We start from the raw sequence: 23205 nt of genomic DNA, 5'->3' as shown, positions 1-23205 counted from the left end.
CTTTCTTTAGTCACATAGTTTCTGAGTGGAAGATCCAAGGTCAGAACCAACCTGTGCAGTCATAGGCCCATTTACTCTCAGATCCGCTCACCACATTTCTTTTGCCCTCTCTGTATCTGAGGGACCTACATTTCCCCCCATTGCTTGTCCTCTGGCTTCCAGTTAGGTTTGTTCAATTGAAGGCACTGGCAGAATACATAAAGAGGGAAGAAAGATGTCAAGGTGTTTTGGCTTTGCATTCTACTGTTGGTGGTATTTCTACAGCAGCTACATCTCCGTTGTGGCTTTAGTTTCCTTTAGATGGCTCCTCCCTCCTTTGATCCAAACTCTTGCCTGGCTGTCCTGAGAGTGTTAGCCCCTGTTGGAAGGCTCCAGCTTTGGGGCTTTGGTAACCTCCTGTCCCTGCGTTGTTCCTCAAACTCCAGACACACTAGTGTTTTGGGTTGCTTCCCTATCCCAGTTGCTTCCCAGTTTTCTACCACCTGCTTGGCCAATTCCCTGTATTAGGTTTCCTTTCTCTGAAACACCTAGAATTGTTTCTCTTTTCCTGATAGGACTCTGACAAAATATCCACTTAATATCCCATCAATATTTAGTGAATACCCGCGATGTGCTAACTTCTGGGTTATAGCTGTAAGTCTGGAGTTGAAAAGAAAAGGTTCATGCCCTCAAGGAGTTCACTGGAGATACAGATATGCAAAACCAAAATCATCACAATAGAATTCTGCAAGTGCTTTAATGGAAGTGTTAGTAAGGCTGAGAAATGCCTGGGAGAAAATCTACCTAGCTCGTAGCTCGTTGGGGAAGCAAGGAATGTGAGAGGTGGAAAAGGCAAAGTAAAGAAAAGACAATCTTAGGTAGAGAGAGATAACAGTAAGTGCAAAGAAAGAGAAACCTGAAGCAACAGAGAGCATTTTGGAGATCAGAGAGTGGTTGATTAAAGCTGAGGAGAGGGCAGTGTCACTGGAAAAGCAGTTTGTGGCCAATCTGTGAACTATTTGTTAGTAGTCTGTGGCAAGAAAAAGTCACCAGAGTATCAATCAACCAAGGCACAAAGCATACTATTCCCATCTGATTTCTTTTTAATTGCACAACTTTCTTGACAAAGGAGGCAGCGCATTGATTTATATTCTAGCCCAAGCTCCTTATCTCATGGTGCCCTGGTAATAAACAGCTTGCAGACTATTTTGAGGAGCAGTGGCATATAAAGAAATGGGCAGGAGAAAAGGGAGTGAAGCTGGAGAGGTAGGCAGCTAAAGATCAGAAAGGAAGTTTTGTGCTATGCATTTCAAGGACTATGGGCAGAGAGCAATGATCTAATTAGAGGTGCATTTTAAGATGGCCCTCAGGAGGCTGTGAAGTATATGAAGAAGAAGAGTGAATGTAGAGGCAGAGGGATCAGTTACAAATTTCATGCAGAAAATGATCAGAGACTAAATTAGGATGAAGCCTGTATATGAAGGACAGGCTAAATTAAAGAGAATCTAATGGGCACACTTGGAGGGTTTTATTGAGGGGGCAGGTTTTAGGACCACTGGAAATGGTTGCACAGGTTGTTCACGGCATAACGCCACAAGGTGCTGCTCTCAGAATCGATGATGTGAATGGTGCTCTCTAACGTTGTGCAGTGTATACTGTGGAACTACATCTGAAACTTCTGTAAGAACTCCGGGTGCAAATGTCCAATAAACATTTGGATCACATAGATAGGAACATCAAGAGGAGGGAGGTCAAGCTGGAGATATTAATTCAGAAATCATCCGCTATAGATGGCCAATAGACAGAAGACTATAAATGAGACTGCCTTGGGAAAGAACACGTTGTGAGAAGGAAATGAAACCAAAATTTGAGTCTTGTGGAGACTATTAAAGAGATAAGACGAGGAGACTGAGAAGCCACAGTAAGAAAGCAGAGAGGAAAAAAGAAACAGGAGGGAACAATGACCCCGAAGCCAAAGGAGTGGAAAATTTCAAGAAGGGACTAATCATCATCGCTGTCAAGCACAGCACGAAGGTCAAGAAGACAAGAACTGAAGAGTGACCTTTGGAGTCAGCAATTAAGGAGCTCTCTGGTGACCTTGTTGAGGTCAGTTTCAGTGCTCGGTGTAGGAAAGGGTGAAGGAAAGAGACACAAGTAAGGAAAAAAGAGGTAGTTCAGATCCTCTGATTGAAAACCAACTTCTCCTGGCACTCAGCTATGCTTCTTCTTTCAGATGAATAAATAATAAATATGACTACCATTTCCTTCACTCAGGGAACAAATAAAACAGCATGTCATGGCTCTGGGAATATGGCCTCGCCTTTCTCTCTGTTGGCATCCCTGTATGACTTGCATTCTGGAAGAGCACATTTTCATACACCTGCTGTAGTCAGATATCCAGAACTATGTAGACTATTTTATAGGACCAGTTCCACTATAGTGCATTTCAGTTCTTAACATGTATTGGGCATGTACCATATAGAAGACCCCACACCAGGTAAGGAGTGAGGTATGGACCCTGGCCTAGTGAAGCTTTAGGTCGAGTGGATCAAACAGGTATGTGAATAGATCATTTCAACATAAAGCAATAGGGGTGCCACAAGACGGATCAGGAGCATCACTTAGCCTAACTGGGAATTAATGGTTCCTATCAGTGAGACTGGTTTGGGAAAAAGAATCAAGAGTCAGGTTGCAGCTGCGATGATGCTCAAGGGCACTGATTTCCAAAATGTGGGCCTTGAACCAGAAGCGTCAGCATAACCTGGGAACCTGTTGGCAATGAAGTTTCTCAGGGTGCCAGGGTGGCTGAGTCAGTTAAGTGTCCAACTCTTGATTTCTGCTCAGGTGATGATCTCATGGTTTGTGAGGTCAAGCCCCGCGTCAGGCTGTGCACTGACAGTGTGGAGCCCACTTGGGACTCTCCCTCTCTCTCTCTCTGCCCTCTCCTACTCATTCTCTCTCTCCCTCTCTCTGTCTTTCCGTCTCTCTCTCTCTCTCTCTCTCTCTCTCAAAATAAATAAATAAATAAACTTAAAAAAAAAAAGAAATTAAGTTTCTCAGGCACCACTCAAGACCTAAAGTCACGGAAACTCTGATAGGAAGAAGCAATCTGTCTTTTCATAAGCCCTCCAGATAATTCTGATTTATGCTAATATATAAGAAGCACTGTTTGGGGGCAATGGTTCTCAAACCTTAAGGCTTACCAGAATGTCCTGGGAGCTTATGAAAGATTCCTAGGCCCACCTGCAGAGTGTGTGATTCAGCAAGTTTGGGGCAGCCCCCTCCAAATTCACATTTCTAATATGGTCCCAAGTGATGCTGCTGTTTAATACACTGCACAAACAATGTCACTGCTCTAGGTATTCTCTGGGCCTTTAGTTTGCCTCTAGAATTCACATTCCTATATTCTCCAAAACATATTTATTAAGTTATTCTTGACTTATATGACAAAATAATTTTAAGAATCTAAAGTAGGTGGTGATCTTTTGGAATATCTGAAGATGGAGTGTAAGGTTTCTATTCTTCACCAAAAATAGTTTCTAAACTGAAATCTGAGTCTATGACCAAGGTCATTTGACTCTAATACATAAAAAGAAGCAAGCCATTGGAACTCTAACACTGAAATAGAAATTAGGAGACTCAGCAGTAGTCCTTATTTTGAAACTGAAAGCAAGTTATTTAACCTTTCCGGATTTCAATTAACCTGTAACTGTAGACAACTCCAGAGTCTCATCTCCTTAGATAAAAGATGCAAAGTTTCATTTTTTTCTGGATCGTGCCTAGGGGCAAAAATGTTATCACTGAGACCAACACCCGGAGTATTTTAGGATCAAATTATCATATAGAAAATTAAAAAAAAATAGCTTAGACATATTAATTATCTAGTTAGAGTCTTGAAATAAACTAAATTGTTTTAGTTTATCACTTCCAGATTATAATTTGGGAAGCAAAGTTCAAATGAATATCCAACACAAAAATATTTTAGGCAATGATCTTATAAAACTGCAAAAAGCGTCTTATCTAACACTTATCTAACTTCCTTTCAATGCTGTGACATAAATTCATGTCAGGAAATGGACATAAAAAGAAAGAAAGCAAAACAAAACAAAAACAATTAAGCTGCAAAATAAAACTAACTAATTAACTAACTTATTAACTAACTAACTAACTAACTAACTAACGCAGGCCTGTAACTGACCCGGGAATTTATTCTGCCATTTAGTAAGCATGCAAGGAACAGTCAGAGAAAGCAAACTGAAGACTCAAGTCTGCTCAGCCAGGAGAAGATAAAAAAGACTAGGTGAATTTCGGTATTTACAAATGTCTCTATACTCCTCTTCAGGTCAAAGGTACTCATTTACTAACACTATACTTGGGAAAATTATCTTCATTGCGATAGCATTTACCTAAAAAAAAAGATTCAATTTGCAGTTGGTTTCACCTGGTTGATGCAAAAATGTAAATGAAAGCTGTTATGAACGTCTTTTAAAAGAACTGCTACACGATTAGAAACTAATCTCCTCAATAAATTCCAATTAACTAGATAATAGATCTAGTTTTAACATAGTCTGAGTTCCATACTCTGATAATTACCTATATGTAAAATAATATCACTGAACCGCAGGGATAATTTACTGTTAAAAATAATTACCCTGTGACCCAACATCATTAACATTTTTGTATATCTTAGTGTGAGGAGGACAATTTATACAGTAAATACAACAACAGTAGAAACTGTGTAATTATTAAGGAATCAACTAAACACATCTTAGATATTAAAAACAAAACAAAACAAAACAAAAAAAAAACAAGTGTGGTACAAAGCCGAATCTTAAATCCTTTAACAGATGGGAGTAAATGACAATGTCCTAATGGGCAAAAATAGAATTATTAAAGTTTATTAGAATGTTCATTTGTTTATTAACAACCATTCCATGAAGAACCAGGCGAAATTCTTAAGTGCCAAGGAATATAAAATGTTAATCATCACAATTAGTTGAACTGTATGTATTCACTCTTTCAACAAATATTCGTTGACTATTGCATGCATGGTACTATATATATGGGATCTAAGTAAAATATAAAGGAGGATAATAATAGGACCCCTTTGTTGTAAGTGGTGATGAGAAAAATTGATGTGGGTAACAGTAAGACATCTACCAAAAGAAGGTAATGTAATTTACTGGCTGAAGTGGAAAGATGCTGGGGAAGCTAGAAATAAGAGTGGTGGGAAGATAATATTGAATAGCGTAAGAAGTGAGTTATGTTTTATTTTGGGGGTAACTGGAGTTACCACGATCTCAAGTCTGGAAGGTCAGCATAAAAGCCACATTTTAGATACATTAATTTGATGTGGATTAATCAGAAAGGGGGCAAGCATCACAGCACGGGCATATATGGCTTAGGTTATGGAGTTGGCAGTTAGAATGATTGGGAAATAACTGAAATGCTCACTAGCCCAATAGTATAATGCAATAATAATAAATAAGGGACAAGACAGGAGAGCTGAGATTGACAGAAATGGAGAAGTCGGGTGGTAAATTTTGTTTTCAAGAGGAAGATGAGAAGGTAATCTGTTGTTATATTCTTTAAGTTTGAGATGATGTTTATTATGGGATTTTTTTTTTTTTTTTACCAATAGCACATGATCACCGTTTTCACCCCCACCCCGACTGCCGCCTTCATCACCATCACCACCTCTCCCACCACTGTCTCCACCACCATCTCTCCCACCTCCATCACCTCCACCACATGCACCCCTAACCCTTCCATGTCCACCATATCCAAATGACAAGAACAACAGCTACTGCATTCGCTGAATTCTTACTACCTTACAGGCACTATATCAAATGTTTCCACTTCATCCTCAGTATTTTATAAAGTGATGAGAGTGAATTTGAGGCACAGGTATTAGGTAATTTGCCTGGAATCATAAGCTTATAGTTAAGACACGCAGGTTTCAACCATGAGTAATTCTGCTTCCAAAGTCCATGTTTTTCCCAATATCTGCCACTCCTTTGGACATACAGGCAAGAAATTTTAAGAAGTAAAATATTTGCACAATGTAAAAGTTGGTGTAGTTAAATAAACAGAGGCGACAATGGTTTGCATTTGATAAAAAATATTGACACACTGACTAGATGCACAAGTAAAGTACATAGTTTTAAAGATATAAACATGAGAGGGCCTGGGTGCCTCAGTCGGTTAAGTGTCCGACTTCGGCTAAGGTCATGATCTCACAGCTCTGTGAGTTTGAGCCCCACATCAGGCTCTGTGCTGACGGCTCAGAGCTTGGAGCCTATTTCGGATTTCTGGGTGTGTGTGTCTCTCTCCCCCTCCCCCACTCATGTTGCATTGCTGGGTCTCTCAAAAATAAATAAACATTAAAAAATAAAAAAATAAAAAAAATAAAATAAAGATATAAACATGAAATTTAGGGGAAGAGTCAGATATGGAGCTGTAAGTAAGATCTCAGGGTCATTCACTTAGTGCCAGACTTCAATCAACATAAAGAAGCAATTCAAATGAAATCAAAAAAGCAAAACACATGCATTTATGAGATACTACAATAGTAATTAGGCAAAGGTACAAACCAAGCCAGTGGTAGGTGCAGAACTAGTTGTATGTCAGAGAAACTGAAAAAGGAGGTCATTTTTAAAAGATGAGCATTCAAAAGATTGTCAAGACTACCGTCTTTTTTTTTTTTTTTTTCACTTAAAGGGAATTTTATTTTTATTTTTTTTTTTTAAGACTACCGTCTTGACAGTTAAGTGCTAGTGGTTCTCACATGGGACAAGAGACAGGCACGAGCTATCATGAAGCTTTCAGTCATGTTTGTATGATGCAACTTGAACCATTACACTCTCTTAAGCAGCTGTCATCCTGTAGACAATTATCAGTTATTGATTTTTTTTTATTTTTTAAAGTTTTTTAAATGTTTATTTTTTGAGAGAGAGAGAGTGTGTGTGAGTGGGGGAGGGGCAGAGAGACAGGGAGACACAGGATCCGAAGCAGGTTCCAGGCTCTGAGCTGTCAGCACAGAGCCCTACACAGGGCTTGAACCCACAAGCTGTGAGATCATGACCTGAGCCGAAGTCAGACGTCTAACTGACTGAGCCACACAGGCACCCCAATCACTTATTAAATTTAACCGTCCTAAATGTTCACGTGTTTCTGCTCTTTGTTCAGTACAAATTTATTGATCTAGAATCTTATATAAAGCATCCATCTTATTGTACTGTCCATATCTGGACATATTTGACAGTGAAAGTTGGTCTTACATATAATTATGATATCACAAAACATATAATCTGGGATGGATTTAGGGAAACCAAGACGTAAGATCACGTTAATCATTTATCTACTGAAGAAACATTTTCCTACCCAGTCTAGCTTCTGTAGTACGCTACCTCAGTTGAGATCCTGGCTCAGATAGATATTCTATAGCGGTGTATAATAGTAATATTAGCCATACTTATCTTGCAGGGTAACCGCAAAGAATAAACATGCTATGCAGATAAAGCATTTAATCTAGCACTGAGCACACAATAAAATCATCAGTAAGTGTTAGCTTTTATTTAAGTAATATATTCTTTATGGTCCCAATTGGTCATCTCATTTCAGGCGCTTACAAAAACTGCTGAGAGGATAAGATGCAAACAGAATTTAGGAGACAAAATCTTTCACCACTAGCCACACTTTCCTGAAAACAAAAAGCAATCAGAACTTATTTTCTTTAACCAAATAACATTCACCAAACAGAAGCCAAGAATATACTTGGCAGGAGCCAAGAGAGAGACGGACATGAATCAACTTGTTCTGCTGATTTCTGTATTAGTAGAATGTTGAACACATTAGGAGGGTAAGACAACTAAGTTTCCACACTGCTCTGCTTAGAAAATTGGTGAAGAGCTGTTGAGTTGTCGCAAAGGATCCGTAAATCCATGTCTCCACTAAGCACTGTCTGGAGACACGTGTTTCACATGACGTGAAATTAATATCCGTGCTATTAGGTTCATAAAAGGCAGATTCATTAAAAGCTTTACAGATTTGTTTCTGCCATTATGTTTTTTTTTCCATCAATGTTAAATTTTCAGCTACTATTAGGAGTAGATCCTTGAAAGCTGTTGCCCCAAATAGAATGCTAATGCTTAAAGATTCAAAGAACCATTTAACTGGAATGAGGGTCAGCAAACTTCTTCTGTGAGAGGCCAGATAGTAAATATTTTAGGCTTTGTGGGCCATATAGTCTCCGTGGTAATCACCCAACCCTGCCCTTGTAATGTTAAAGCAACCACAGATGATGTATATATAAATGACTGTGGCTGTGTTTCAATAAAACCTTATTTATGGACACTGTCACCTGAATTTCATAGTATTTTCACATGTCACAAAATATCCTTCTTTTGATCATTTTCAACCATTTCAAAATATAAAAAGAATTCTTAGCTCATGACCCATACAAAAACTGGAAGTAAGGTGGACCTAGTCAACTGGCTTTAGTTTGCTGACCATTGGATGAGAGGATTCACCCAGCCACGCAGATACAACCAGGGAGAAAAGCCTAGCAGTTCACTGCGGGAATTATGACAGCAGGTTACAAATCAAGGATTAAAAGAGAAGTATTGAAAGTCCCAAATAATGTAGTTGAGTAACTTCTCTAGGTGTTTTTTTTTCCTTTGTCTAGAACATCTGACATGCTATTTTTAGGTATGTGTTCTTCTTCTCATACTTCTATACCCTTGTATACATAAATTCTAATGTCAAGTGTTCCACGCATTCCTAAACATATGCTGCTAAGAAACATAAGGCAGATTTTAATGTTCTTTCTTAATCTTAGAATGATAATAATTGGAAAGAAAAAGAAACTGTACCCTTTTATGACTTTCATGGTAGTTCTGCATTTATGAAATTTTATTCTCATCATTTTAATATACCCAAGGATGTACATAATACCTAACTTATCTACAATGTCTAGTTGCAAATATCCACCAAAAGACAAGTTAAAAATTCTAACACCTTCAAGATAAGACTTTATAAATATCAAAGAACAGGAAATCTATTCTGTAATTACTCCTGATTTAGGATGTGCAGATTGAGACATTATGTTCTCATAAACTAGCAGAATGGATCTTGTCTATTATAGGTGTACTTCTTCTTCATGAAAATGTACTTTCCATTACTGGAAGAAAAGACACGTAATGCAAAAGTAGGCACTGAACAAACAGACTCTTCATAAGGGGGGAAAAAACTCAGGATAAAATGAGTCTGTGGCAGTTCATCACCCGTGGTTTCTTCTTTTAATCCAGGAAAACAATATTTCCATTAAGCATTAAACTTTTGTTAGGATGCCGATTCCTGGGGCAAATGTTAAAATTCACTTCACAATTTTTCTAACTTAACTGACATTACAGGCACCTGAGGCTTCTAGAAATATTGTTTAAATAAACGCACTACCATCCAACAGCTATAAATGAGTTTTCCTGCTTAACAATTACTTTTTGCTTCAGGATAAAGCCATGAGTAAGAGCCTCTCACCTTTTCCTAATTTCGGAATCCACAATAATCTGCCTCTTCTTTTGGGGAGGTGGTGGTGGCAGTTCCTCTTGGGCATGCTTTACCAGAATTTGCTCCCTCGTGGTCACCATAGTTACCGTTTCCATTACAGTTGTCTGTGTTAGTGATGGCTGAGTGGTGGGGACAGCCTGTGAAATCTAGGAGAAGTATTGAAACAGAGGTCACACATTGCTTGAAAGACTTCAGTAAAGACTGCACGGAGCGGCAAAGGAAAATAATGAGAAACTGTCCCTGCCTGTTGGTAAATTGACCTTCAGATCAAAATAGCACCATATTGAACCCAAATCAAATTGTTTTATCTGACTTAACTTATGTTGAGTTAAATCACAAAGGGAAGTAATCTCAAAACCGAAGTAAACTTAGCGTCTCTTCAATTGAATGGTCAAGCTATGGGAAATAAATGGGGGGCGGGCAAAGGAGAAAAATGTAGGGTTTCACTCTAACAGTTAATTAAACGTACTGTTTAAAGTGCTTACCACATTAATATAAATTTTATAAGGTAGACCAGCACCAACTTCATTGCCTTAGCATACCGCAGATGCTTATTAATGTGGTGAATGCATCTTTAGTTATCATATATACTAATTAGTTATTATCCACACCTTTTTAGACAAAATTATTTGCACTTGACAATAAATGACTTTTTAATCAAATAAGTGAAATACCCTTTAAGACTACAAAAAAAAAAAAAAAGGTTAACATAAAGTACCTACTAGTCCAAAAGCATATTTAAGCTACAAAGCATACTACCCTTGTTAGTAACTTAAAATATTTGAGTTTCCACCGTTAGCATTAAAGATACTTCTTGGTTTAGAAGCACACTAACTTTGTGTTTAGACTTTTAAAAAACCATCTATTAAGTGGAGATCACCACTGTTTGGAATAATATGGTTTGTGATCCAACTGATGAGAAGCCATCACCTCAGTAAATGGGCAATACCAGATGAGCTGTGCAATGGGGAGACACTCTCCCTTCCTTCCCTAACCACCAACTCCCTCTCACACAGTCCTCCTGTGATTAGAACTGAATAGTTACCTCTTGAGATGTTAATCATTATTACTCTTCTAGTAATCTAAATCATTTGGAAGATCAATGTACAGGGAGACCAAAAGAGGCCTTCATTAGACCCATTTATAGGTACCTGATGTGTACAGAGCTAGGGATCTGACTGAGGTCAAATCAGTTTGACTAATTTTCCTGACCATGCCAAGAGGTATGGAAAGGGTCTGGGATAACCTCCCTACCTCACACATGACTGATTCCTTCAATGGGAGGAAATCAGGGAAGCCTCAGGATCTTCTTATTACAGGTTCCAAAGAGGCAATTGTCAGTGATGTAATGAAATCTTTTGTCACAATGTCTTGTGTAAAAATTGGTTTTGACAAATACATTTTAGAAATGCTGCCCTTACATATGTCAAGGACTTAGAGACTTCCATTTCGGTAGGCTAGGTTTTTTTTTTTTTTTTTTTTTTTTTTTTTTAAGGACATTAAGAAATACTGAGTTTACGCATGTGTCAAGCACTGGTTTTATCTTCTTTAAGATCTCCATGGATTCATGATTTAGAATCCATCATTGAGCCTCAAACAATACTTATACAGTCCGTTGACAAGTTACACCAAAATGGAGGCAGAAACTAACACAGCTGTCAAGAAATGCTTAAAATATAACCTCAAACCTACCTGCACTCAACACAAAATGATCATTACATAATCAAATTAAGTTTACCTTTAATAAATAAAAAGTGTAGGTTTTGAGGAGGATTCCAAGAGTATTTCATTATTTCAGAATAGTATTTTTTAACCACGAGCAAATTTTTTTGTATACAATGATGGCTTGAAGGGAATACTGTTTGGGGGAAATTTTAATTTTATGTTAGGTACCAGAATGCAGAAATTCTGAAAATGCAAACCTACTGTTTACAGTTGTATCTAATGTTGTGAAACATATGTGCTACTGAATATCTGGCTATGGAGTTAATTTCTATCAAGTTATAATATCTTCTCATTGATACTTATTAAACTGGATAGATGTACCCATGGAGGGGAGGTTAAAGAGAAATGGCAACAACACATACTATGAAAAGGCATTTAGGAATATGGCAAACCTTCTAAGAAAGAAAAAAATAATCTATTTAATGAATTAATAGTGAGACACAAACCTGCAATTGTTCTACACTATAATCATTACTATAATTGGAAATATTCCTCCATTTCCTTCAGGATGAAAACAACAACAACAACAACAACAACAATGGTGCGGTGACCCTGTAGCCATAGGATATTATTTGTTATATATGACAAATTAATAATAACTTTCAAAACCTAGCCATATAATCAAATAAAAACCACAAGGTCAACTACTACGTTTCCCCCATGACTTTTAGTTTATTGACTGTAAACACTTAATTATGTGTTAGAATCATTAGAAACACAGAGAGGAAGGGATTATGGAGGTCATTTAGTATAACCTTACACTTACTATGGGATTTACTATTCCCAGAAGGAGACAACTCCTTCCTGAATATGGTAGCAAATTTTCCCGTTAGCAAAGTTTTACACCTAATGGAAGCCTGCCTTATTATGACTTGGTTCATTTAAAGCTTGTTTTGAACCCTGAACCGACATAGAGGAAGCTGAGTATTGTTCCTATCTGACAGTCTTAAAGATGTGAAGACTGATAACCATGACTCTGATAAATCTTATTTCCAAGTTTTAAAATACCAGGTATGGGCTCGAGTGAGATTTAATCTGATTGGTGCTCCTAAACTTAGGTGTCTTAGCTTTGGACCTCCTATGTAATTAAGGCAAACTAAAATTATATGAGTTGCTCAGCAGCTGAATCACGTTTTAATTAAATTCCAACATATAGTCTATATGTATCACTACGGAACATTCAGAAATGCATAAAATGGAATCTCGACTTTTAGTGATCTTACAGCATAGTAGTGAAGGTGACAAACACACAAACAATTGTGAGACAAGTGTGTGCCACATGAAAAATACAAGTATGCAAACTAATTACATGCACTAAACATCCAGTAATCAAGGTAGTTTCTTCTTAAGTGTTCATAAGCAAATTTCCCTCAGCCAATAGCCTCATATTTAAATGTATTTGATGCTATAGGCTGCATGTAACACTTGTCCCTGTTCGTAGGATCAGCATAATGGTAAAACAGAAAAAAAAACTTAATGTCTGGAGGCACTGGCTTCAAGAAATTACAGGACAGGCATGTGATAGAGTTATTGTACATGTGCCAAACATTTTCAATGTCATTGGAAAATGTTTACATTATAGTACCGAGTGAAGAATGCAAAATATAACTATCAGTGATTATGTTTTGGCAGAGAAAGCACAGGTAATTTCAATCGTAGACTATGTATTTCTATATTCTTTTTTCCAACTTTCTACAATAAAACATTTTCTGCTAAATGTTGCTTCTGCAGGCAGAGAAAAATTTCAGAACTTTTCTGTTCAAATTGTTGTTTTAAGTCTATCATTCCCATGTATCTTTAGAACTATGGAATTATGTCATCCAAATACATTAAAACAACTAAATATCAGGACAAATAAAAATCTAATAAGAATGACTTAAGGTCTCCATTAAAATGCTGAGTAGAGCAGGGTCAAAATTAGAATATAACATAGTTTGCATTATATTCAAAAGACATTGAGTGTACCTAACTAAATTCTTATTCAGTCACCTTTCCTCATTTTTTTGCTCAATTAACATACAGTGTTACATTAGTTTCAGGTGTACAATGTAATGAATCAACAATTCTGTACATTCCTCAGTATTCATCACTGTAAGTATACCCTTAATCCTCTTTACTTCTTTCACCCATCCCCCACACACTTCCGTTTTGATTATTAGTATATTGAAAATGACTTCCAAATGTCATCATGCAAATAAAATGTATTCGTTTTTAAATAGTATTTCCTTGATCTGTCAGTTAATCAGCTAGTAAAAATGGCAAAGAGTTCGTTTAGACTTCTTACACGATTAAAAGTGGGGGTCTTTGAGCCAGGTGTCACAATTCTCAAACACCTGGTCCACAGTTGACAAATGGTAGCATTTAGTGTAGGTTCATTTGTGTCTCAGACTCTTGCCTTCTTTTCTTCATATAAATAATAGGAATGGCAACAGATGTCTCACAAGGCTGCTGCAAACAGCGCCACCCTCATGCCAGGCAACTTATGGCGTCACTCAGGTCCCTTCACTCAAAGAACCCCAGGCTTCGTTTCATGCTCTGCTGCCACACTGTTGACATTCTCGATAGTATTTGAATAAGAAGCCCTGCATTTTCATTTTCCACTGGGCCCCAAAAATTATGTAGCCAAGTCTTAGTTTCAAGAATTAAGTTATGTAATGTCTGAACACAGAAAGTTTTCTCGATACCTATTAGTAATAACCGCTATCTTTTCTAAATGTTCATAGAAAATTAAAAAAAAAAAATTCTCTACTGAAACTTCTCACTCATAAGGTGACATGTGTTAATTTCCAAAAGTTACATTTTCCTCCTGTGAGAAAAACTGGAAGAGCATTTGCCGAGCCTCTTGATAGTCTTAGGGTATACATCTTGCAGTAAGGTTGTACAGTTTTGGTGGTTCTGGAGGAATCAAACTACTCTCAAACAATAAAATTCTTGCCAACTTCTCTTCCATTTGTCTAAAATGCACATTTGGATGGGAAATGTATGTATATTCAAGCATATTTAAAGAATATAAAAGGGGATACAATGAAAGGAAACATTTCAACCACTTTTTTCTGGTTTCTTAGGGGCAACTAGTTGTACTTACCACCTGCTCTCACATTTTAAGTTAACTCTGTTGGTGCTGGGGGTTTTTTGGCTGTATTCTTAATTGCATCTTTGATTCTTCCATGTAATTATTTAAATATTTTCCTTTATAAGTTCTTTGGGGTTGCAGAGTTCTACTTCTTGCATTAGGAAATATTCTACTATTTGAACAGTTAAAGAAACTTACTAAAAAAATTCAAGTTACGAAGAATCAGTTATCTACTTTATCATGTCATCTTCATTATTATGAAAATACTAATGCGTATAATACCTACCAATTACAAAGGTCTTTGCATGTCCCACGCACTATGCTAAGTGCTTTGCATTCATTATCATATTGAAAATACTTAGAAAAGTACTTTCATTGAAGGCTTATTAAATGGTGGCTGTCATTACTTCGTGGCTCTAAGACTAAATAATAATATTATTGCCATTTTACAGATAAGAGGTAAAAGTTCGAGGCAGACACAGCTTGTAAGTGGCAGAACAGAAATGTAAATCCAAGTGTCAATGTTCACTTGCTGCTATACCTGCTCACATTTGTGAATGGTGATTTTCCTTTAAGTGTGTGTTTATATATACACACGTGCATATATAAAGTCAGAAGAAGATTGAAAATGCACACAATGGCATAGGACAATCTTTCAATGCCTTTCAGCTCCTGATAAACTTGAATTAAATTTGGGGAAACTCAAACAACTTCAATACCTGAAATTTTAAAAATTATAATCAGGTTGACAACTGTGAAACAGAGTTTTTGGCTGTGTAATTTTTACATACATTACTTTACAGTGATCAATTGACTTTTAATAGGTATGGAAGAACTGCAGTTCTACAGTTTAAAATATACTGCATAATCATAGCAATAGCTTTAGCACATAATTACGAGCCAGGCTTAAAACCATCTCCACAGGCATAGTAGCACAAGGCTCAAATATCTGATGGAGTGAGGATTTACAATTCTAAGCAACAGAAAGAATTTTACATGTTGAACCTTGTGAGAAACCTGGGGTAAAAAATATCAGGTGCTCACAAAGGAGGCTGAGTGACTAATCAAAAGGCTATAGAATCCTCTATCCCATGAACAAGTACAGAGGAATTACCATGGCTAAGGGGAGTATAAAAGGAGTACCAAAGTTCTTGAGAGTGGTATGATAACTAAAATTTACTCATTTATTTATTTATTTATTTATTTTGAACTTTTATTTATTTTTGAGAGACAGACTGACGGACAGACAGAACGTGAGCAGGGGAAAGGCAGAGAGAGAGGGGGAGACACAGAATCTGAAGCAGGCTCCAGGCTCTAAGCTGTCAGCACAGAGCCCTATGCAGGGCTTGAACCCATGAAATGTGAGATCATGACCTGAGATGACGTCAGACACCCAACCGACTGAGCCACCCAGGCACCCCTAAATTTTATTATTAATTACGGTCTCGTTTTGATACTGATAATAAGGCAATAGAACATCTTGAAAAGATAAAACATTGGAATCATGAGCATACTTACAATCTATACTCAAAAGACATCAAAAAAAGAAGTATTTCTATTTGAAATAAAATATATAATAATTAAGAAGGCTTATTCTATAAAACTGTTCAATTTCATGTATTTTATCCCTCACTTCATATTATATTTTGTACAAATTATCAGAAAGAAGAGACTCGTGTTGGATTCAGGATTCACATTAAACACTGATTTTGAGCAACTGTGTGAATTAAGTGCATCTGCAAAAATTCAAGGAGCAATGAAATTTATTTTTTCTGATCCACCTGACATGAAGTAATGAGACACCTTCTTTAACTAGGGATGCAGATGATCAAGTATACACTGAGACAAAAACTTATGTTTTCTTTATGTGGTATTTCATTTATTGTCTGTAAAGAATAAATATATCATATAGATACTGATTATTTTATTTTCAATGTATCTTAGTCACATACTCCTGATGAGTGAAATATACTCATTTCAGAAGTCAGTCTTCTTTTACAGGATGAGAAGTGTATTTTCATTACCATCTTCCAGCTGACAGTGAGACTGATATAGCAGAGATAGTTGGAAATTCTTCACTAATTACTCCAGAGTTTTATATAAAATTTCAAACAAAGAGAAACATATCACATGCATTTAGAACTGGAAGGATACTGTTATGGAAATCTTCCTAGCCCAAACTTCCCTTTTTATAAAGAAGTAATGAGAGATTCCAAAAGTTAACTCAGCTCTCGTCTCTTAAATTTTCAGTGCCTACATCATGTTATTGTAGACAACGAACTTATAACATAGTAACTATTACACTGATAGACAAGGGCAATTCTCAAACACCTACTTTAGTTGGAGGTAGGAAAAGAATACAGTTCATTTCCAAAGTTATTTGAGCTGTAACTTGGAAGTTTTCTGATATAACTGTTAACCTAAACAATTAACTAAAATTCAAGATGGTTAGTCTATGAATTCAGGTAGTCCTTGAATGAGATAGAAACCTAAAATAAGTGAAGGATTTTATTTTAATTCTAGGTTTTATAAAACCATTTTTTAAATTGGCGTCAGGTTGATGAGGCTTAGAGAACTTTCAGGAACCAATGAAAAGGGTTGTCAATGGAAAGGCCTTAGAGTGTTGTGAATTAAAATCATCGGCAAAAAGAAGAGAGGCAAACCAATTGTAACTACATCTTAAGTATCAATAGATCTACAAAACAATGCTTTGAGAGAGGGCACAGTCAGAATGTGCACGTAAAATATTTTGTGGAGAATAAAAAGAGGGATCTCTAAAAAATGAGAATGAACTAAAAAAAAAAGTAAATAGAGAAATGTTAATCTCAATACTTTTGAATGCCCCATTTGCATTTCTGGTATTCTTAAAAATACTGGCTTATTATGTTCAACCACGTTTTACACTACTCATATGTCTGGCAAGAGTTTTAAAACTCCCAGCAGGAGACAAATGTTATAGAATAGATATATACATACATAATGATCACTTACTCCGCTTGGGCATCTGTAACTACAGATACAGAAATAACAGCATAAACATTCACTCTCATGTTCAAGGAGAGGAGAATCCTAGGTATATTCATTTTATCTTTAAGATATTTGTGCTTATAGTTCAGAACATTGCAAAAATGGTCAATAGAAATACAGCAAAATATTCACAAAATGGGAATGAGATGTATAAACTTATATGTGTCATAAAATGTCCCTTACTTTTGGCAAAGAAGATAATTTACTCTGCTAAAAAAATGACAAAACTAAGGAACTTTTGGGCTCATTTAGATATATTGTTACATTTAAACACCTAATGCCAAGTTTAACTTAAACTACCATAATACATTATAAAGTACATGAATATTATGCCCTTTCCGAGGTATGTATGATTTCAGTTAGATGGGGAAAAATGTTTCAAATCACTAAAATTATAGGTAAGTTTAAAGTATTAACCATAATGAACTTCTGACTATCATATTCCCTAATTATAATCAAGATAAAAATACATTCATCAGTGTTACAGCATTTAGAAAAAAAAAAAACTAAATTTCAACAAGCATATTTATAAAAAAAATGTAGAGGACACAGAGGGTCATTTGAGTATTTAAATAAGTCAATCCAGAGTTTATTTGATTTGTTGTCTTTTCTCATCTTAAGCATTCACATAGCAAGGGTTATTATTCTTCCTAACTTTGGGGAACAGAAAGTATTTCTATTTTCTTATGCCGCCTTTTTTATCAACTTAAGCGTCCTGAGCTTGTGTCCAGGCATTAGTCAAGCCAGCCCTGACTTTGAAATGCAAGAGAACAGCCTCACAGTTGATTTTTTTCTTCATATTTTGATCTCTTGCCATGCTACTATTTCTTAAGGTCAAAATCCCTCAAAGCTTTGACCTGAATAGCACTCAAACATTCGGGCACACATGTCCTTTAATGTGAGCACGACTGGCTACCCTGTCACCTCAGTCACAATTCCTATATCCTACTGGATTTTAACCATTACCAGATTTTCCTCATTCCTTAAACTAATTCTAAAAAGGATTTTTAGAAGACTAAGTATATCATGTCATTAATGGGACTGATTCTCACAACATCTCGACTCCTGCAAACATGCTGGAAAATGTGCATACAAGAGAGCTTTGTTCTTCAAAGTCACAACCTTACCCTCAACATTCTTGGACGTCTTCCCATGTTCTTTCAATCAAGTTCAATTTTACACGCAAGGAAGAAATTCAAGGGCTTTTTTAGTTATAAGATACTAGTTCATGGCTCGCTCTATCTCCCTTTCAATTCCTCTGTCCTCTGGTACCTTCATTTTTATCTTCCTTAGCCTCCCAACTCATCTCAGCAGTGATTTGGACTGGGCCTATGATAGTTACTTTGGCGGGGGGCGGGGGGGGGGGGCGGTGCGCAATGAACAAAACCAGAAATCGAACTGTAGAAAAGCTGAAGCTTAGTGTTCCAAAAAGCAACCTACCTAATATAAGTCTATGTATCTGCTTACGATCTGGTATAGTAGTGCATAAATGTTTGAAAATAAAAATTAAAAAAAAAAAACAACATAGTGAATCACAAAAAGCCCTCCAGACTCACTGAACAGTATGCCCTATATATCAAGAACACCAGTGTTTTTTTTTTCCTCCAAAATGCTTTCATGTCTGTGACTTTATTTTATTGGCAAATACAGTGGATACATGCTGTACTGTATATTGGACATCATTTTATAAAGAACTGTATGAACCAGAACTAGTGGTTTTTTATTATAGGTTTTGAAAATTTCAAAAACAGGAAGGTGAATAAGTACCATAGGCAGTAGTCTTATAATTTTAGGCCATTAAAAACAAGGTTGCTAAGGTTTTTTACCAACTAGAATAACAAATCAGTAACATTTTGATGATATGCACAACATTTTTTTTAGAAAGTAGGCTCATTCCAAAGAGATAAGTATATTTAAATACTGCGGTCATAGAAAGGTCTCCAATTTCCCCATTTCAGGCAGCACTGTGGAAGTAAACCACAACGTGGGTATTGCTCAATGTGTCACTGTCTTGTTAACTCAGTGTTTAGTAAAAATATGGTCTGCAGACTATCAAAGGCTGCATGCAGATTACTGGTTTACTAAGTGAGATTTTCTGAGCATGCAATCTAGGACTATGCATTTTTTTTTTTTTTAATTTTTTTTTTTTTCAACGTTTTTTTATTTATTTTTGGGACAGAGAGAGACAGAGCATGAACGGGGGAGGGGCAGAGAGAGAGGGAGACACAGAATCGGAAACAGGCTCCAGGCTCCGAGCCATCGGCCCAGAGCCCGACGCGGGGCTCGAACCCACGGACCGCGAGATCGTGACCTGGCCGAAGTCGGAGGCTCAACCGACTGCGCCACCCAGGCGCCCCGGACTATGCATTTTAATCAGTTTCCCAGGTGATTATTATGCAGACTCAAGTTTAAAAAGCACTAGATATAATACAAGTGAACAAGAACATGACCTACTGTTAACAGTTACATCTCCATAAACGTACCCCTTTAAAGGGATGCATTTCTAAACAGTTTTCTTTATAAGGTAATGCCAATCCTTCTTAACATGGTAACCGACCATTTTATAGCACCAATAATCTACGGAACCAATGGGTACATATTGGAATGATATCATTGTTGATTTAAAAAGTATCAAATTTTCTCATGTCTCACATATTTATTACATAAATTCCAGTGCTAATGCAAACTAGCCATGGCCAGATCATATATAGTAAGAAGAATTATGACATGGTTATAAAATCACTACTCATTCAAGCAAATGCTAAAAATATATTCACTGGAAAACACATGGAATTTTTATTAATGCCCAATGACTGCGTGGGAAATGATTACAAAGTACACTCCTTCAAATTTAAAATTTTAAGTATGAATTTAATTTCAAAAGGAAAGTTCAACTGTGACTGAAAATTGTATACATTGCCTGGTAACATTTTCTTAAATTATATTTCTGGAAGAAATATTTTAAACTTCATCTTTCAACAAACATTTCAAACATTTCATACTTATCAAATGTCAAGTCTCAGGAAAACAAATTCCCTTCACTGTCTCATAACAAAGGAAATGAATGCCTAAAGCTACCGAATGTGGTCATAGCTTTCATAGAGATGTGCTAATGGTGCTTTGAGCTATGGACTACAACCGATTAGCAAAAGTTAGCTTCTATAATGGAAAATAATATGGCATAATGTGTTAAATGCTATTATATATAGTGTTAATATTTTGAATGACTACCCACAATTCCACCATCTAATAACATCAGATAACAAAGGTTTCTACTTTAAAACCATCCCATTTCCTTTAAATTACCAAAACTTTTAAAATTCTTACCAGAAAGCCACATTATGGCACTACAAGGGTACACAGATGCTTTCCTAATCCACAGCCTGTGTGTTAGTGTTATGATTTAACTGTTCGTGGCACAAAGAACATGCAATGAACAGATCCTTACTCATCCTAACAAAACAGAGTCTTCCGTAAAATCAAAGGACCTGGGCCTGAGCCGTGCTCCTATCACCAACTTCGCTTGGATAATTCATTTTTCCTCCCTACGTTTCATTTTTCTCACATGTAAAATGTAGGGATCAACTAACAGCACTCAAGGTTCTAGAATCTGTGATTTGGGGTTAGGTTGTGATGACACAGTCCCCAGCACTCGGTCCAATTGCTCTAAGTCACTCAGATCCTCATTCCCACTTAACTGGAAGGAATTACACTCTAAGGCAAGAACTAGTTCAGTCAATTAGCACTCACTCCTTCACCTCTCCCACATTCTCCACTATCAAGACAAGCCATATTTTTTATTCAAATGACTACTTTGCAAGGACTAAGCCAGTGATATCCTTTGTAGAGTTATAATACTGTTGCCTTGAATGAGGATTTCAAGAATCTCAAAGATGATTCATTACAGGGTAAGTAATTAGGATCACTAACCTGTGCAGAACTTTTTTCAAGTTTTTGGACCAAATTATCCCAACGCTGGGCAAAGTTGTCCAGCCATGCTTCCATCTTTTGGGCTACCAATGTGTTTTTCAGGGTTGAGAGAAGATCTTGGTTGAGTGAACAGAGTTTGTCCATGGTTTGCTTTTTCTTTTCTAAATCTGTTTTTAAAACCTGTTAAAACAGGAAAGAATACATAATAAGCCTAGTAACATTTTATAAACCAGTATAGTTCAAATTGTTTTTGCATGTATTTTCTCATTGGCATAGACACAAAAAGACTGCAGTCATGCCTGCAAAGGAGCAAGAGCCCATAAGAATCTAAGTAGAAGATTATAATCCAAATAATCTTCCCAAGAAGCTTGAAGAGAAAGAAAAATAAAAGTCAGATGTAGAAAAACACCTAGTAGAGAAACTTAGGAGCTACTTAGAAATATTTGAGGAACTCACAAGTAAAGAAGTAGTGTTACTCAAAGGGAAGTTTACTTTTAAATTTTTTTAGTATCTGTTATTCAATTAACATTTGGCTATCTGAGTAATTATCTTCTAAAGCGAATTTAAAAGCCCATTAAGTAATAGAACTAAGCAACTGAGCGTGATACAAATCCTTTGGAATCACTTCATATGTTTTCTAAGTACATATGTGTTTTATGGAGTAATTTTGATAACATCCTTATTTTCAAAGTTTTTGTGAGTTATAGAGGGTTACCCACGCCCTTTGGTTGAAATGGAATGAATAAACAAAGTGGCTTATATGAAATCAGTAGATCCGGGCAGCTTATTCTTTCACTTTATCCATTAAGGTCACCCTACACTTTGGGAAATCCAATCTCTGGCTCCCAAACACTAGTTCCGGACTTAGCTTGCCAACAAAGAACAAAAAGAAAGAAGAGGCAATTATTTCATAGCTTCTTTGCTATAATCCCCTCCTTTTCCCCTCCTTTTCACCACAACAAGTACAATGAACATAAAGTGAACAGTGAGACTTGTCTTTCCAAAACAAATGCAAATTTAAGAATAACTAATATTTCACATGGCAAATAAATGATCATGAAACAGATGTACCAATTGCTAATGAACTGACATGTCATGTACACAGAGAAATTAATACACCACCTCCCATGCAAGGGACACTTTATGTAGCTCATTCTGGCATGCTGCCTGCACTGACGGCTCTGAAGAATGCTCTGGGAGTTCATCCTTTATTCAGAATCTGCTTCACCTGGTGTACTTTATACTGGATTCCTAGTGCATGCCACTTTTAAGGTATAAAAGCTAGTTGTGAAGTTCATTTCTAATTTTCCCTCAACAATTATGGTTTTTTTTCACTGTTTTCTCTCAGTTTGAAAGAATGCAATAAATCAAAATGAGTTAAGATTCATAAGATGAATCTTAAGATTCATAAGATGAATCTTAAGATTCATAAGATGAATCATAAGATGAATTTGATAAGATGAATGCATATCAAAATAAAACTTTCACTGTAGTAACTTAGTAATGCATTGGTTTTATATGTTGATTTTGTTTGTTTAATCCACGTTAGCTCTCCATTAAATTTAAATGCATTTTGGACTAGTAATAAAACAATAGTTTATGCTACCTGTCTAGAGCTGGGACCCAAATTTGAATTTGTAGATTCCTCCAATCCCTTTATGGCATCCTAATCGTTTTTTTTTTCTTTTAATTTTTGGCATGTATTTGTTTTGCTATAAGCCATTTCAGGTTTTTTTTTTTGGGGGGGGGGAAGGTTACGATAGAATTAAAGGCATGCATTTTAAAATATAAAGATGTAAATACAATCCTCTTCGGCTCTCTCAGGGCTTCAGGAGCTAATTTAAATAGCTGTATGCACAAGGCTAAGGGGTATGCCATTATTTAAGCTAAATATGCAATGATTT

General features: G+C 36.3%; 1 protein-coding gene across 10 annotated transcripts in view; it reads right to left on the bottom strand.

The window, feature by feature from the left end:
- Positions 1–23205, bottom strand: part of DMD (dystrophin) — a 2113538-nt gene that overhangs the window by 1361606 nt on the left and 728727 nt on the right. For all 10 annotated transcript variants that reach the window (XM_081792827.1, XM_081792829.1, XM_081792824.1 and 7 more), the window contains 2 exons: positions 21302–21481; positions 9517–9692 (listed from right to left, as the gene is read on the bottom strand). In XM_081792827.1, the coding sequence (XP_081648953.1) occupies positions 9517–9692; positions 21302–21481 (356 nt within the window). The remainder of the gene's footprint in view (positions 1–9516; positions 9693–21301; positions 21482–23205) is intronic.

The sequence above is a fragment of the Panthera onca genome, chromosome X (genome assembly GCF_046562875.1).
Source record: "Panthera onca isolate mPanOnc1 chromosome X, mPanOnc1 haplotype 2, whole genome shotgun sequence".
Taxonomy (NCBI): Eukaryota; Metazoa; Chordata; class Mammalia; order Carnivora; family Felidae; genus Panthera; species Panthera onca.
Note: the sequence above shows the minus strand (reverse complement) of the source record. Positions and strands in the feature narration are given on the sequence as shown.